This window comes from Dioscorea cayenensis, chromosome 7 (genome assembly GCF_009730915.1).
Source record: "Dioscorea cayenensis subsp. rotundata cultivar TDr96_F1 chromosome 7, TDr96_F1_v2_PseudoChromosome.rev07_lg8_w22 25.fasta, whole genome shotgun sequence".
NCBI classification, from domain to species: Eukaryota; Viridiplantae; Streptophyta; class Magnoliopsida; order Dioscoreales; family Dioscoreaceae; genus Dioscorea; species Dioscorea cayenensis.
Window position 1 is genome coordinate 26,321,875 of NC_052477.1, and position 15,205 is coordinate 26,337,079.

Sequence of the window (15,205 nt, forward strand, 5' to 3'; positions counted from 1 at the left end):
CACATGTATTGCTCATAAGTGTCTATGGCTACCGTTAGCTGAAACATGTTTTGCGATTCACTTTAAATCATAATTATCTTCTCAGATTTTGAAATGGTTATGATAGTTCTAATTCCATTCAAGAGATTTTAGTTACCTGCTTGTTGGTTGCTTAAGTTGCCATACATTTCCAATTGCTTTAGGAGCATCCAGGTGGCTACATTTGGTGACTTTTTGAATTTTCCTTCTTGTCTTACAATGCTGTAAATCTAGTTGTTTATATTTCATTGAGGTACTGTGATATTTTAGTTGTTTTAGGTAGTTTAAGTCATGTATAATCTCTATAATCATCTTATTGACATTGTGAGCTTTAATTTTAATTTGTTCAGAATCGTTGCAAGTTGTATGCTCATTATCTTAATTTTCTTGTTTGCCATACTGATGAGAGTATTATACTGTCTCCAGTGTCTTATGTACTTGTATCATTATCCTGATATATGGTATGACTATGGCATGCAAAGAGTGGTCTGCTGATTCGGCAGTCAAAGTTAGTTTCAGAGGGCTTTGGAAGGCTCTTCCGGCACTGCACTGTTTTTTCTGCCCTCTATTGCTGCTTTGTGTTAAATGCAACAATTTTTGCACCAAAAATATAGTTCTTTGAGCCCTTTTGGTCTTGACCAATTTGTATTTGTATCTATGAAGAATTTAAACAAAGTGACTAATTGGCTACATTAGTAAAATACATATTGAAAGCCATTACGATTTTTTTTTTAACATGTTTTTCTCATTACAATGTCTAGACCAAGGTCAGTTACAATTTAATTGATTGTATGTAGCTCATCATTGTTGAATTTTTAGCCATTTTGGGTCTAATGAATAGCAGAAAGAAATTTAGATCATTTGGATTTATGTGTGAAGGCAGTGTTTATACTATAAATCACATATATCAGTTTAGCTTTGACTTAAGTTCAAAAGCTTTGAAAAATTACTCTAGGGATAATAAGTTGGATCTTTATTGTTTATTTTCCTTAAAAAATTTAAAATATTTATTCACTCAATATCAATATAAAAATTTATATTTATAAAATTTATAGGAGACAGTAAAAATACGCTCCATATTATCTAAAATTTACTAAATTATATCATCCATTTAAAATTTAAAACTAAATTTTATAACAGAATTTTGTTAAGCTTAAGTGGACTTCAATTTGCATCAGAAGTGAAATTCTGTATAAAAATAATGTCATCAAACATCATAACAATAATATTTTCTAAAGAAACCCTTCGAAATTTTTGAATTTGTTGAACATTCATCCAAATATTTAACATCTCAAAATTTTGTTTGTGTACTTAAATATTTTAAACATATGAAATTTTATATAAATTTATTTTTGTGGCTAAAACTATTTAGATAATAAGATATATGGTTTTTACGTATACCATATTTATAAAAGGCCCTACTTTTAACGCCATTTTTCTTTTCCCAAAGTATCTTTATAGCAGGTAAGCCATATATATTCATAGTAATAGTGTTTTCAACTCCATTTTTATATGGTAATAATACCTCTATATTCTGTGTACTATATATGTTTCAATTAGTATTATATGAATTTTAATTACTATTTACTTTTGAAAAATATTTATTAGTTAATTTTATAGAAATTAATGCAGTGTCTAACTGGAGTATATTCATATATATATAGCTGATGTTGTTTTCTTTTCTCTAGACTCTGAATTACTGAGATATGCATATGCTGAGTTGGAGGAGTCTCGTGGTGCCATTCAGGTGTGGTGCTAGCAAAAGCTGATTTACATGCCATTGCAATTTGTATAGGATTAACATACTTTGGGTTATCATGCAGCCTGCCAAGAAAATATATGAGAATCTCTTGGCCAACAACCCAAATGCGACATCATTAGCTCACATTCAGGTTAACAAAGTTTCTTCAGTTGACAAGATCAATTTCTTTACTTTGAATATCCTACATTCTGGTTACTTTATTGGTTAGATTTCCATTGCAGTTCATTAAGTTTCTGCGGAGAACTGAAGGCATTGAAGCTGCTCGTAAATATTTTTTGGAAGCTCGAAAGTTGCCAAACTGCACATATCATTTATTTGTTGCATATGCTACGATAGTATATTGTCTCGACAAGGATTCCAAGGTTGCAAAATTCTCCTTATTTTCTGATACTTTTTAGTATGTCAAGGTTCAATTATTATTGTTTCAAATGATAAACATAAAAGAAAACTTTCCCATAGGATTTTCTTATGCTGAGCTTATGTTGGTCTGATATGTGAAACTTTCTATGCTATAATGATATAAAGGCAGTACTCTTGCCTAATTTTCTGACAAGTGTTGGCTAATTTTCTGACACACTGCTTTGTGTCTGTTGATCACAACTGATTATTGTTATCAATTTTATGCAGAACAAACACATCTATTCTTTGTTAACCTGGATCACATACATATTTACTGTATTATATTTATAGCCAGCATCTCCTTTGGAGGTGATTGTGAGTCCTAAATTTGCTAGATAAATTCTCTTTGGTGACTTGGACATCTTGGTTTATGTGGAAATAGCCTATCTGTGCACCAGGGTAAGGGCCATCTTCCATAACACTTCCATGGCATATAACCTATCCACTAGGCTGTCCTGCTGATGCCCAATGGATAAAGGTTTTCTATCATGATGCTGAACTTCCTGGAAATTGGTCTATGGTAAGAATGTCCTGTCAGACTTCTACGCTGGCATGTTAGCCTGAATAAGATTTTGATCTTATTTTTTCTTGACCTGAGGTTGTACTCTGTAGCTACAGTATGAAGGTTGGTCCTTGGTACTCTTTGGTTATGCTAACTAGATTTCAGTTTTAGTGAATTCTTTTCCAGAATACACACTAGTATGCCATATTTGCATTGAACTTTCTCCCCTATTTTGGCCCTTCAATGCCTCTTGAGGGTTATTTTCCATGACTTGTTTCTTTCATTTTATTGGTTTCTAATTGTTGTCTTATATTTGCATCTCAAATACTTGCTTCAAAGTGTCATGGATTCTTATAACTTTTAATGGGAGAATATTAAATTGTCATTTCGGTCACACTGAATTTTATAAGTTATATTTTGTGCTGGTAGACCTAATAATATCATTTATAAATGTGTCATATGACTTGATTAGGATGTTAATCATCTGGTTGGATGACCATACAATCTGTTTTAGCCTGTGGAATTTCTTAATGAGATTCTTATGAGATGTATGATTTGGAAGTTGTCAAGACATCTAGAATTAGATTGTGAGGACATAATTCTGCTCTTCTAGAGCAAATCGATATCGGTGCTGACATTCTCATCTTCTTCTAGCTACTTGAAAGGCCCAATGTTGTTTTTCTCAACCTATATGCCAGCTTAAAACCAAAAATGGCACAGTGCTGTGTAGTCAAATTGTTCATAGCTTCACTACTAACTTGATTTGGAGAATTTAATAAGCATTTCTGGGATGGAATCATGTCATCTTTTACATCCTCAAAATGTCCAAAAATCATGTTTATTCATAATTCATGATGATACACTAAGGGGAAACCATTATTTAACTCTGTCCTTTCTGCTATATCCTCTGACCTTTGAAGTTGCTCACAGGTTGCGCACAATGTTTTTGAAGCAGGTTTAAAGAGATTCATGCATGAGCCCGGATACATCCTTGAGTAAGTCAATCTTCAACATTCTTATCATGATGCAGATCAGCTGTAATTACTTATTAGTTTTTCCTCAATATTTACTGAAGTACGTAAGGTTTTAATACTACAGATGCCTTAAAAGCACCTGTAACATGAGTTCTATTCAGAACTAATGATGATTAGTATACCACTTATGATGAATGTGTGTGTCATGTTGATGTAAGGATACAGATATGCAGACTTCTTGTGCCGGTTGAATGATGATAGAAATGTGCGTGCATTATTCGAGAGGGCCTTAAGTTCCCTTCCCCCAGAAGACTCTGTGGAGGTAGGTTGTTTTCAGTATGAATTTGAATAACTTGAAACCTGTATGATTTGTAATTGTAAAGCTAGTAAATGGTTCCTTTATGGACTCAAATTCGCTTTCTTCCTCACTTGTTGACAAGAAAACTAAATTAAATAACAACTTATAGTATTTGTAGTGGTCACTGTATAATCCTTGTACAATAAGAGGCATTCATGCATATCAACAGGTTAATGAGTTGAGCTTTTTGGGGTCAGTGACCTTTGGTGCTGTCTTGTGTTCTTTTGCTCCTTTTAAGGAAGAGAAGTTACAAAGAGCGGAAGTGGCTTGCCTTGACTCATTATAGAATTCAATTTTACCAGTCTGAATTATATTTTGTTCGGTTAATCAAGTTTCAAGTGTAGCATTCCTGTTTATTAGTAGTGAAATTGGAAAATAAGTTTCACAATGCCCAAGAATGATATCTTTGCTGACTTTCATGGACTTCACTTAGTTCTTTTGTGCTAGATTCTACATGCATATTCCAGATGGCCCCAACTATTCTTTGTTAGATGCTGGGCAATGTAAATGAGCACCCTCAAGCTTTTTTCTATTAATTGTTTAACTGCTCTCTTGTCATTATAGGATTGACATTCATTGTTGGAAGCTGGATTCTGGAGAAGTTTGTGGGTTAACTTACAGTTTCCAATTTGATACATGAAATAAACTATGTCAATTTATATGCGCATTCCATTACCATATTTATTTTTTATATATTCTCATGAAAATTAAGTTGAGATCTTTTAATTTATTTTCTTTATTTTTGTGATATGCAGGTCTGGAAAAGGTTTAGTCAATTTGAACAAACTTATGGAGATCTGACAAGCATGTTGAAGGCATGTGTACTTTCATTCTTGCTATATTATTTCTGTTTGCATTTAGTTACAGTTGATGCTGTGTGTGTGTGCGTGCAAGTGCACATGCTTGTGCCAATATTGGCTATAAAATGGATTTTTGGAAATACTCTCTCTAGTTGAGTTTCTTGTAGTTTTGTTTGGCATCTTTTCTTCCTCTGTACCATCACCCTGTCTTAAGTTAAATGTGGTAGTCACCAGTAAGCATCCTTATCTTTTTTGTATAGTTTCCTGACTAACTGCTCTCTGAGTATTTTACATTCTCTCCATGAGACATTGGTCTAAAGCTAGGTAGGCTTCTTGCTATCATCTCTGGAGGTGCACCTAGTGCATCTTAGAAGAACAAGAAAAGGTTGTTTTTGTCTGATGCTAATTCTAAACTTGTTAGTTTTTATGCTGACCATTTGTATCATTTCTCACTAATGGAAAAAGCCTATTTCTCTTTTCTTTTTCCTGTGATTCCACCCTATTAGAATTTGAAATCTTGTCCTTGTGACAGAAGACTTCCCATTGACTCAAAGCTTCTGAAACCGTTGATTTTTGATTTGTTGGTAGGTTCCAAATCCATTGACCGCATAAAATTTTCAATGTCTCAGTTGCTCTATTTGAAGTATTATTAAGTAGCTTCTAACAACAAATTGTAGTTTAAAGAGATGAAGGCGATCTAAGTTCCATGGATATGGGTTCTCACTTGCGGCTTACATTTGATTGGGAACTTCATTAGGTAGAAGGCATCTTCCCATTGAAGGATGATCTTAGCAAATAGGCCTGCATAGCAAGAGGCTCCAATATATTTGTCATGTTATTTGTATTTCTTTAGTTTCCCCTCTACAAATGAAGTTTGGATGATGGCTCTTGTATCATGGGCCTCAATTTTCCCACTTGTCAAACATCTTGAACAATCATTGTTACTTTAACTAATGGTCACATCTTTTGCTGTTGCATGCTTTTCCAGATCCTAGCTTAATATGTTGTCGCATGTTCTTTTATGCTTAATATTTGTCCCTGTTCTTCCGTCTGTTCTTACCCATTTAATCTAATCCCGCTTTGTATTGTTGTTTTCCATGGACATCTAGCTAATTATCCAACAAATTGAATGTACTTATTTCTATATTTTTTTTTTCCTTTTTAGCCACATATCTATTTGATGTTTACCATCTTTTCTCCCTGTTTTCCCACCACTAGAAACATTAAAATGTTGTTGGTTGAATTGTTATCTGCGATATTATTCCTTTTATGCTTCAACAATGATTCATTAGTGGCATAATGCTCGAAAGCCAGAACCATATGCTCCTTTCATTTACATCTTACTGTGTGTTTTGAGCTTAAGTTCAGAACTTCCATTTTTCAGTATCTTTCATTTCTTTTTGATTTTCCTATGCTCATTCCTGTTTATTGTATTGCCATATTTATGATTCCATTCATCGACTCATTGCTTCCTAATCTTAAAAGCCATCATGGCACATGAGCTTATAGTTTGCATCCTTTGGTTTACAATTTGATTTCTGAGAAAAATAGTTTGATTAGTCAATGCTATGAGTGCAATTATTTACTGATCATCTAACTTTCTAGATTGTATGTTCTCATTTCTGAAAGAACATGGATAAAGGTTTCTCTTATCTGTGTTCCTTCTCCTAGCTTCCTGGAGTAGAAAGTCATCTTGTTTTTGACCTTCCAAAACTGGAGCTCAATTAATTCTGCATTAGGTTCACATTTAATGCTGTTCAGTGTGGTCATTACTGTCTTGCAATTATTATTTGGCTTTATCCTCAAGATGGTCCTAAAAGCCTGTGACCCTCCATGTTCATATTCTCTTCTGGATGGTGTCAATTTTACTGATTTAGCTTGCTAGTTAGAAATTGTGCTATTGTTGACTATGAGGCCGTGAAGGTGCATGTTTGCAATTTATAGATGAATTTTCTTTCCTGTCTCATGTGTAAGTTGAAACTTTAAGTTTAAATGTAATTGTAATTTTATTCATCCAGGTTGAACAAAGAAGAAAAGAAGCCCTCTCTAGGACAACTGAAGAAGGTGCATTGGTTTTAGAGGGTACTTTGCATGATGTTATGCAACGTTACAGTTTCATGGATCTCTGGCCCTGCTCATCAAAAGAGTTAGATCATTTGTCAAGACAGGAGGTATTTTTGCTCACTTGAATATGGATTCTAGCATTAGAGAATTTGTAGTATGATTTTTCCTATATCCCTATTCTATTGTTGATTTCTGTGTTCCCCCTTAGTAGTTGTTGTTGATCCTCTATGATAAAACTCAGATATTGTGGTGCTTATGAATTAAAAAATATATACGCTGGAAATTGACTTGCTTATATATGCTTGAATAACATTCACAAGTGTGAAGTATGACCATACAGTTGATCATCTGTCTTGGTAGTGGCTTGTAAAACTAACTGTGAAGATTTGATATTTAGCATATAATCTCACTTCTCCCTACCAAGACAAAAGCTCCCTCTTATGATTGCATTTTTAATGCTGTTAGTGCTATTGGTGGTCTCCTTGTTTACCTTCTAATCATCGTCATTATTAATTTAAATAGAAGTATGAAGTATGATTTGTTCCATATGTACTGTGATGGGCTCAGAGAGATCTGACCCTTGAATAAGATGATTAGAAGCTTATATAGCTGCTTAGGTGAATTGTGGTTTTTGTCAATGCTTGAGAGAACATACTAATAGTGTACTTGACACGTAATATTTTCGAGTTACTGCTTTAGTTGGTTTAAACCTTCAATGTATGATGTATCTCATCATACCTGCGAACTTCAAATTTAATTTCATTAGTATTTCTATTTCGGTCTGTTGTAAGTATCTTATGTTAACTGGACTTGTTTCAGTGGCTTACCAAAAACATGCACAAAAAAGTCGACAAGAGTTTAGTACAAGGAGCTAATTCTATAGGTATTTTTATCCAGGTTCATATATTTTATTGTTTTCACGTTTCGACATTTATTAGACTCAAGGTTAACCCTTTTGTTTTTTTAAGGTTCTGACAAAGACTTATCAAAGGCATTCACCCCACAATCAAAAGTTGTTTACCCAGATACTTCTCGTATGGTCATATATGATCCAAGGCAAAGCCAAGGTAAATAGTTTTTTGTTATTCAACGTTTTCTGAGTTCCAGGTCCATACATTTCATATGGACAGCTCCACAAATATTCACACACCTAAAACTCAAACACATAAATAACCTTATATATTAAATAATACTTCTGTAACACATAACTCCATTTCATATATTTGTCTAACTTCTCTATAAAAAAAAAAGAATTATATTGTTCTGTGAAATGGTTTTCTCTGGACCTTTGACTGTTATAACCTTATAGAACAGCATCCCTAGTAAGCTTTCTAAAATCAAGTCAAGGTAGAAGTTCAAGATTGTAGCACTAGTTTCTTTTGCTCCTTGGAAATTTGAGTCATATTTGATTGAAATAAATTCTGAATTATTAATGAAAGGCACACTGCCTTTGAGAGAGGTCCTACCAGTTTGGGATGTATTTCATACATTCACATTTTCTGAAAAAGAACAATTTTGATTTCTTAGTTGTGGACTGTATTGATGCTTCCTCCCTGGCCTTTTTGTCCCATGTGGCAGAACTCACTTGAACATTTTCTTTTACATTAAAATACGGATAGTGTACTCTTCTCTTCTTTTGCTGCAGCCAGTTGAAAATCTTAGCTTAAGGGTTGGGGCACTGATATTCAGAATCTTATGCAATTAATGTGCTACAAGAAAACATTAGGCTACCCTAACAAATCTGTTCACCTATTCATGACTCCACTCTTAGGTTTGCAGTTTCTCATCAACATTAGGGATGATAATAAGGTGGAGATGGGATCCATTCCCGAACATGACCCCCAAAAAGGCCCCATTTTTGGGTTGGGATGGGTCTTAACTGCTCATGTTTTCCTCACATTCATAGAGCACTAATGGCCTTGTTATGTGATTAATGATTTTGTGTTCTCATGGAATATTTTGCTTAATGCAGCTGGGCCTGACCTTCAAGCTGTTTCTGGCATGGGTACTACAACTCCAGCTGTTGCATTGATAGCTGGTGGAAATACTAATGCAAATGATGAGTTGTTGAAATCAGTTTCACCTGCATTAGCGGCATTCATATCACATTTACCTGCTGTTGAAGGTATTATGATGATTGCATCATTTTATGTATTCATTTATCTCTCTGTGAACCATTCTGGATTGAATCAGATCTCAACCTACATATTTTTTGTCTGGAATATTTAATGTAGTTTGTAATCTTAAAAGTGTTAAACTGATAAATATATCTCGTCTTCTGGATGAGAAACCTCCAGTACATTTTGCTCAAAATGGCACTGCTCGCCATTTATAGTTTATTAAGCAAATGCATACATGTACCCACGTGTTTCTGCTTGCTTGTGTATACCTTGGATACCAACCACGTGCCTTCCTCAAGGTTATTTGGAGTTTGGATGATGTTCTAGACTAATTCTTGTGTGGATAATTTGGTTTGGGGTTGGTAGAGTAGAGTTTATTAATTGGTATATATTGTGGTGATTGTGTATTTGAAGGTAGGTGAGTTTGCTGAAGTTCTCCATAACAGTCTCCTTCATCTTTCCTTTTATTTTGCACTAAAAATCTAGGGGCAAGATTTCATGGTTTGAATAATAGTGTGGATGGTTATCTACTGTGTTTCTAAATTACGTAAGAAATTACTTTTTATTATAGTAAATTTTTTTTTATGATATGATTAATCAAGACAGTCCTTGATGCTTTCTTTTTTTTCCCTATAAACAAACAGGGCCATCTCCGGAGGTAGATATGGTGCTGTCCATTTTACTGCAGAGCCCTATATCTACTGGGCTGCCTGGGAAAACATCTTCTGTCTCGCAGATGCCCGGAGGTCCTGCTCCCAGTACAAGTGACCTTTCAGGCTCGAGCAAGTCACGCATGAACCCTAATGGATCATCTCAGAGAATTGTTCGAGAAGGCCTGTCCGGGAAAAGAAAAGAGCTCGAAAGTATAAAACTTCTGTTTCCCTTTCTTCCTTGCATGCCACACACACACGATTTTAAAATCATTCTTCTTAACAGCGTGATGTTTGCAATGTTTATTCTCCCATTCCGCGTGAACACTATTGATTTTGAGGTCTGCAAACTAAATAATTGCTATGGTTCTCTTCTGTTCCCACACACATGTTCGTGCCATCCATTTTATATGCACAAATATGCTGATCTCTGCTTTTGTTTTGTTTTTGTTTTTTCTTTTTTCCCTTAAATATGTTATTTGGCATATGCCTATGCAAATGCTTTGCCACTGTTAGGTCCAGAACTTATGAGAAGCTTGCTTGTTCATAATTCATAATGCTCATTCAATTTGACAAATAAACTAGGAAAACCACAATTTTAATGTTCGCCACGGCTCACAAGGATTCTATCCATGTACATATTGTCTATATTATATGTATATGGTGTTAAGGATTTTTGTCTACCTCATCTGCCGCTGAAAACGTTGATCTCTCATTTCTATCATTATTAGTTGTATGCAATCAATTTTTTCTTCATGCTAATGGCTAGACTTTTCAGAAAGAAGAAAGTAAATTTTGGTGATTAAGGGAATTGTTTCTTACCCTTTGCTTTGTATCTTTTGTTAACTGATTGTTTAACCAATACATTCAGCTACTCTATTCTCTTGATCACAGTCAATAACAATCGTGTTTTTTTACAACTATATCACAATCTGATAATAATTATTTCTGTAGATTTATACTTTTTCGGTCAATGTGAATTTTAGACTTTGGTGATTGATAGGTAATACTAAAGTAGATAATAGCAAGCCAAACCTAATATCATGTATGCATATATGATCCTTTTGTTTATGAGCAGGGCAAGAAGATGATGATACCAAAACCGTGCAAAGCAGACCATTACCCAGAGATGTTTTCAAGCTTCGTCAGATGCAAATGCAGAGAGGCCGTGGTGTTAGCGTCTCCCAGACTGGATCAGCAGCATCTGGTGGAAGTGCATTCTCCGGCGAGCAATCAATTAGCAACTAATAAGTAACCATTTTCGGTTTCACTTGCCCAGAGTAAGCTCGACAACTTTATGCTAAAGCATCGTTGCCATATTTGTGGTGCCTGAGCTGACACTGATGCGCCGCACCAAATTGAAGAAAATAGCAATTGTAGCATAGTGCCAGATGGAATGGAAAATGTAATGTGGAATTGTATGTCTACTTTTTCCCATTCGTTTTTACCCAATGCTTGTTACATGCCAAATATTTGTAGATGGATACCCTAGGCATCCTGAAACATATTACCATAAGTATTTTTAAGGTAATAATTATTTGTCAAAATAATGACAATAATCATTTTTTTTAAATAGTTTTCATATTGAAATATCTATTTGGGCTAATATTATAAGCAAAACATAGGGAAAAAATTTTCTCCTAAAACAATAGCTGGGGAGTACTTTCAGGTTATGTTTAAGTGTCAATTTTGATGGTTGCTCAATGATGTGAATGGTCCAATCAAAGCCTCAAATTTAATGAAGATATGCAATTAATCTTTGTTTATTACACATCCACAAGGAATGGCAGCCCTCTACCCGTAAAGAACATCCAAAAACAAAAAAAATTAAAGTGTAATGAGCATTAACAACTTGCAGTTACTAGATAACTGCTCGGCGCTGTCTAACTCTAGCTTTCTCAGAGTCAATAATGGACCCAACAAGCTTGACGGCTTCTTCGAGTTGTCCTCCAGCATTCACAACCACATAATCGAAATCTTTCATTCGCTTCACCTCCTCTCTTGCTGTGGCAACCCTAACAAGAAGCATTTCTGATGTTTCCGTCTTTCTATTAATAAGCCGCTTTACAAGTGCTGCTTCACTCTCAGCAACAAGAAAAATGAACACAGCTGAGCTTCCTAGTATTGATCTTAGGGTGGCAGCACCTTGTATATCAACTCTGAGGACAATGTCATAACCTTTGGCCATGAAGTCACGGATCTGAGTGGCAGAGTGAAAGATTACCATCTAAACTATAAAGCTTGAAATACCATTATATGATGTTAATAATTGAGATAATGTCATGGACTAACACGGCCATATCAGTGTACATTCAAATTCATTCAATTACATTAATATTGATAACGAGAAGGGACACGAAAATAACCTAGAATGGTTTAAGAATTTAAGACATCAAAAGATGTTTATCATTCTCAATAATCAAAAAAAGATAATACGCAATCAAACAGTGCTTTTGATGATGCATAGTTGGTATCATTAGAAAGATTGATATAAACAATCAGAATGAAGCTAAAAGGTTGTGTACACAGTTAGGTATACTTGAAGCAGTAGTGAACACATCAAAGTGCATAGAAGTAAAAGCCTCATGGCTAGCATTGTTTTACTTCGAGTTATTTTTGTATAGATTAATGAGATGTGCAATAGATGTTCAGCAAGCCAGCATGCATGATAACTCAATTTCAGAAGGATGTGAGATATCAGGTTTTGCCTGTTTATCATATACTAGAAATCAACTAAACAGATGGTTGTCTTCAATGCTGAGACTAAACTATAGATTGACAAGCAAAAGAACCAACCTGCTGTTTTGGAATTCCCTTGTAATCTCCATAAACAAGAGCATATTCCAAGAGCTCATGCTTGTCGACCATTGAAAGAAACTCTTCTTTTGAAACAAAGTAGTAATCCTTTCCATCAACTTCTCCAGGTCGTTTTGCTCTGCTAGTAGCAGTTACAACAAAATGAATTCCTTCTCTTACTTCTCGTAGTTTCTGTATAATAAATGGTGAGTCAGCATCAAAAACATCCGGCAATCTAACAAGTGGTTCATATCAAATTAAAGTAGCTGACATAAGCAAGCCAGCACTTATACAGTCTCTAAACTGCTACCCGGGTAATAGTTGTAAGTCCCACAAAAGTAATCGCAATTTATGCAGGTCAAACATGCAAAATGTTTCTTCCAGTGGTACTGAGCTAAATATTAAACACTCTGAAGCAGTCTGAACATTGAAACAACTGCAACATTACAACGAACAGAACCATGGCTTTTCAATGAGAACTAATATAACTTAAAAACCAAATCATGAAGAGCAACATGTAGCAAGAATTACCTTGATAACCGCATCCTTGCCAACGCCGCTCGGTCCACTGATTACAATGACCAGAGGGTGCGGAGGTGGTGACAAAGGATCTGAAGAAAATGATGAACCTAATGTTGCTTCAAGTCCTCTGAACAGTTCAACCTACAAAAGAACCAAATATGACAGTCACATTCTAAACAAATTCACAATAAACAAATGCACATACTTAAGAAATCTTCTCCTTGAAAGCTGGTTTATATTTTTAGAATGAATATATGTACATATTAGATTTAAAATGTGTGGACACAACAGTGAAACCATTAGGAAATTACATTTTTTTCTTCATGATAAAAATAGGGAAAAAAGTAATGTCCCAATACAATATAAGAAGAAAGAGTTTCTAGTTATAGTGAAACCACTAACTTTTACAAGAAATACAAAATTTCACATCAATTCACTCTCTCAAATTTTCATTCTTATTTAATTCTAACCACTACCAAAGAAAAGGGAAGAAAACCGATGCCTACTAATCCACCTGATTATGGCAGCGATGCCTCTCAGATCTCCATCACAAAGACATACAGATCCATACCAAATTATTATTATATATATATATATATATATTATGAATCTTGAAGAATCAGTTTGCTATGGAACATTCTAATCAATTCAAAATCAGTCATTCTTGAAACAAGAAAAACCTAACCACCTTAAAATTCGTGGTTCTCTTGACACATTATTCATTGCACAAACACATAAAGATCCATTCGAAAATTACTCTTTTTTGATGAATTTGAAACATAAATTCCAATGCAACATCTAATAGAAAAAAATATCAGTCATTATTGAAACAAGAAGAACCTAACACTCTCCAAATTCATTGTTCTCACACCACACAATAATTAAAACAGACACATAAAGACCCATTCCTTCCAAGATATTCTTTTTGGATGAATCTTGAAAATTGAACATCTACGCAACAGTGTAGCCAATTCAATAGCAGTCATTCTTGAAACAAGAAAAACCTAAAAACCTTCAAATACATTATTCTCAGGCCATATCATTCTTTGCAAAGATCCATTCCAAATTATTCTTGCAACATTCTAATAATTCAATATCAGTCAATCTTGAAACAAGATAAACCTAACAATCCTCAAATCCATTTTTCTCACACCACATCATTCTTGCACAGAAAAACACACACACAAACAGACACAAATCACTGAAAACAGAAGCGAAATTTTCAAAAAATAAAATAAAATAAAATAAAAACAGAAACTACCTCATCGGCGTCAGGCGGGGGTAGCGGGGCAAAGGGGGGCCTTCGGGAGTCGTCAGTGCTGAAACCGGAAGCCATGAGAGGGGAAGCCAAGCTCTTGTTTCGAAACCCCAATGGATTCCGATGGGGAAAACAGGAAACGAGTGTGTTTGAGACGAGTCTCGGGAGGACGGAGCGGGAGGCAAGTGAGGCAGTGAAAATCCTCCGAAGAGGGAGCATGGAGGAGAAGAGGGGCAGGTGAAGCGAAGACGCTAGCAGAGCTCCCTCCATTCTCTCGCCATTAGAGCACCTCTGTGAGCTTCTTTAACTTCTTTCGAACCAGAGGCCACTTTTTACTTTTTAGAGAAAACTTGAACGGGTGCCAAAGAATCGGATTCGGGTCGCATCTGAGTTCGAATCCGATAAGACGCAGGTATGAAGGAATGTAAAAAAGCCATCAATTATTACAGAAAAAAACTCTTTAAAAAATGTACTGTATGTGTATGATAATAAATGAATGGTTTATAATTCGGATGATAAAACAAAAAAAAAAAAATTATCCATGGTAGTGTTGAGCAGGCGCAGGGTCAAAACTGTGTAGTGGTACTATAACAATATTCTTCATTCACTGTTTTTTAGAATAATTACTGTTTATGATATTGTTTAAATGGATTTGTCTTTTATAGGAGAAATCGTATCTTTCCGATTAAGGGTTGCATGATAGGGAATTTATTAGCTTAGTGTGGTTCAGTGGTTGATAAGTAACCGGTGCAGCTCGATAACTATATGTCCTTTGATAAACAATTAAACGAGGGTGCTTGTTGCCATGAGTATTTAAAAAAAAAAAAATTAATGGCAGTTTTACTCAAATTTTTTTTTTTATTTTTATTTTGCATAGAATTTAAAAAACAAATTAACATATTACTCTAACAATTTGTCATATATTAATTCATGGATTAAAAATTATGGTTTAAGCCATTATTGCAATAGATGAATGGTATTG

At 34.6% G+C, this 15,205-nt stretch overlaps 3 protein-coding genes across 3 annotated transcripts in view; 1 reads left to right on the forward strand and 2 right to left on the reverse strand.

Annotated features, from left to right (window-relative positions):
• The window catches only part of LOC120265256 (sm-like protein LSM3B), a 2,548-nt gene extending 2,381 nt beyond the window's left edge, over positions 1-167 (reverse strand). The window contains exon 1 of the mRNA XM_039273137.1: positions 137-167. Coding sequence (XP_039129071.1) covers positions 137-167 — 31 coding nt within the window. The remainder of the gene's footprint in view (positions 1-136) is intronic.
• Positions 168-487: 320 nt separating this feature from the next.
• On the forward strand, positions 488-11,220 carry LOC120265257 (cleavage stimulation factor subunit 77-like). Its single transcript, XM_039273138.1, has 13 exons — positions 488-569; positions 1,683-1,765; positions 1,842-1,910; positions 2,002-2,142; positions 3,612-3,676; positions 3,881-3,977; positions 4,769-4,828; positions 6,832-6,984; positions 7,697-7,760; positions 7,846-7,944; positions 8,850-9,002; positions 9,642-9,860; positions 10,726-11,220. Exons 1-13 carry the CDS (start codon positions 488-490, stop codon positions 10,893-10,895), a joined length of 1,455 nt encoding a protein of 484 aa, XP_039129072.1. The 3' UTR covers positions 10,896-11,220.
• Positions 11,221-11,356: 136 nt separating this feature from the next.
• LOC120264504 (guanylate kinase 2, chloroplastic/mitochondrial) lies at positions 11,357-14,544 on the reverse strand. The gene is made up of 4 exons (XM_039272318.1): positions 14,227-14,544; positions 12,975-13,106; positions 12,444-12,635; positions 11,357-11,847 (listed from the first exon to the last, which is right to left on the reverse strand). The coding sequence occupies exons 1-4, from the start codon at positions 14,491-14,493 to the stop codon at positions 11,509-11,511; spliced, it is 930 nt and encodes a 309-aa protein (XP_039128252.1). The 5' UTR covers positions 14,494-14,544; the 3' UTR covers positions 11,357-11,508.
• Between the last annotated feature and the right edge of the window lie 661 nt (positions 14,545-15,205).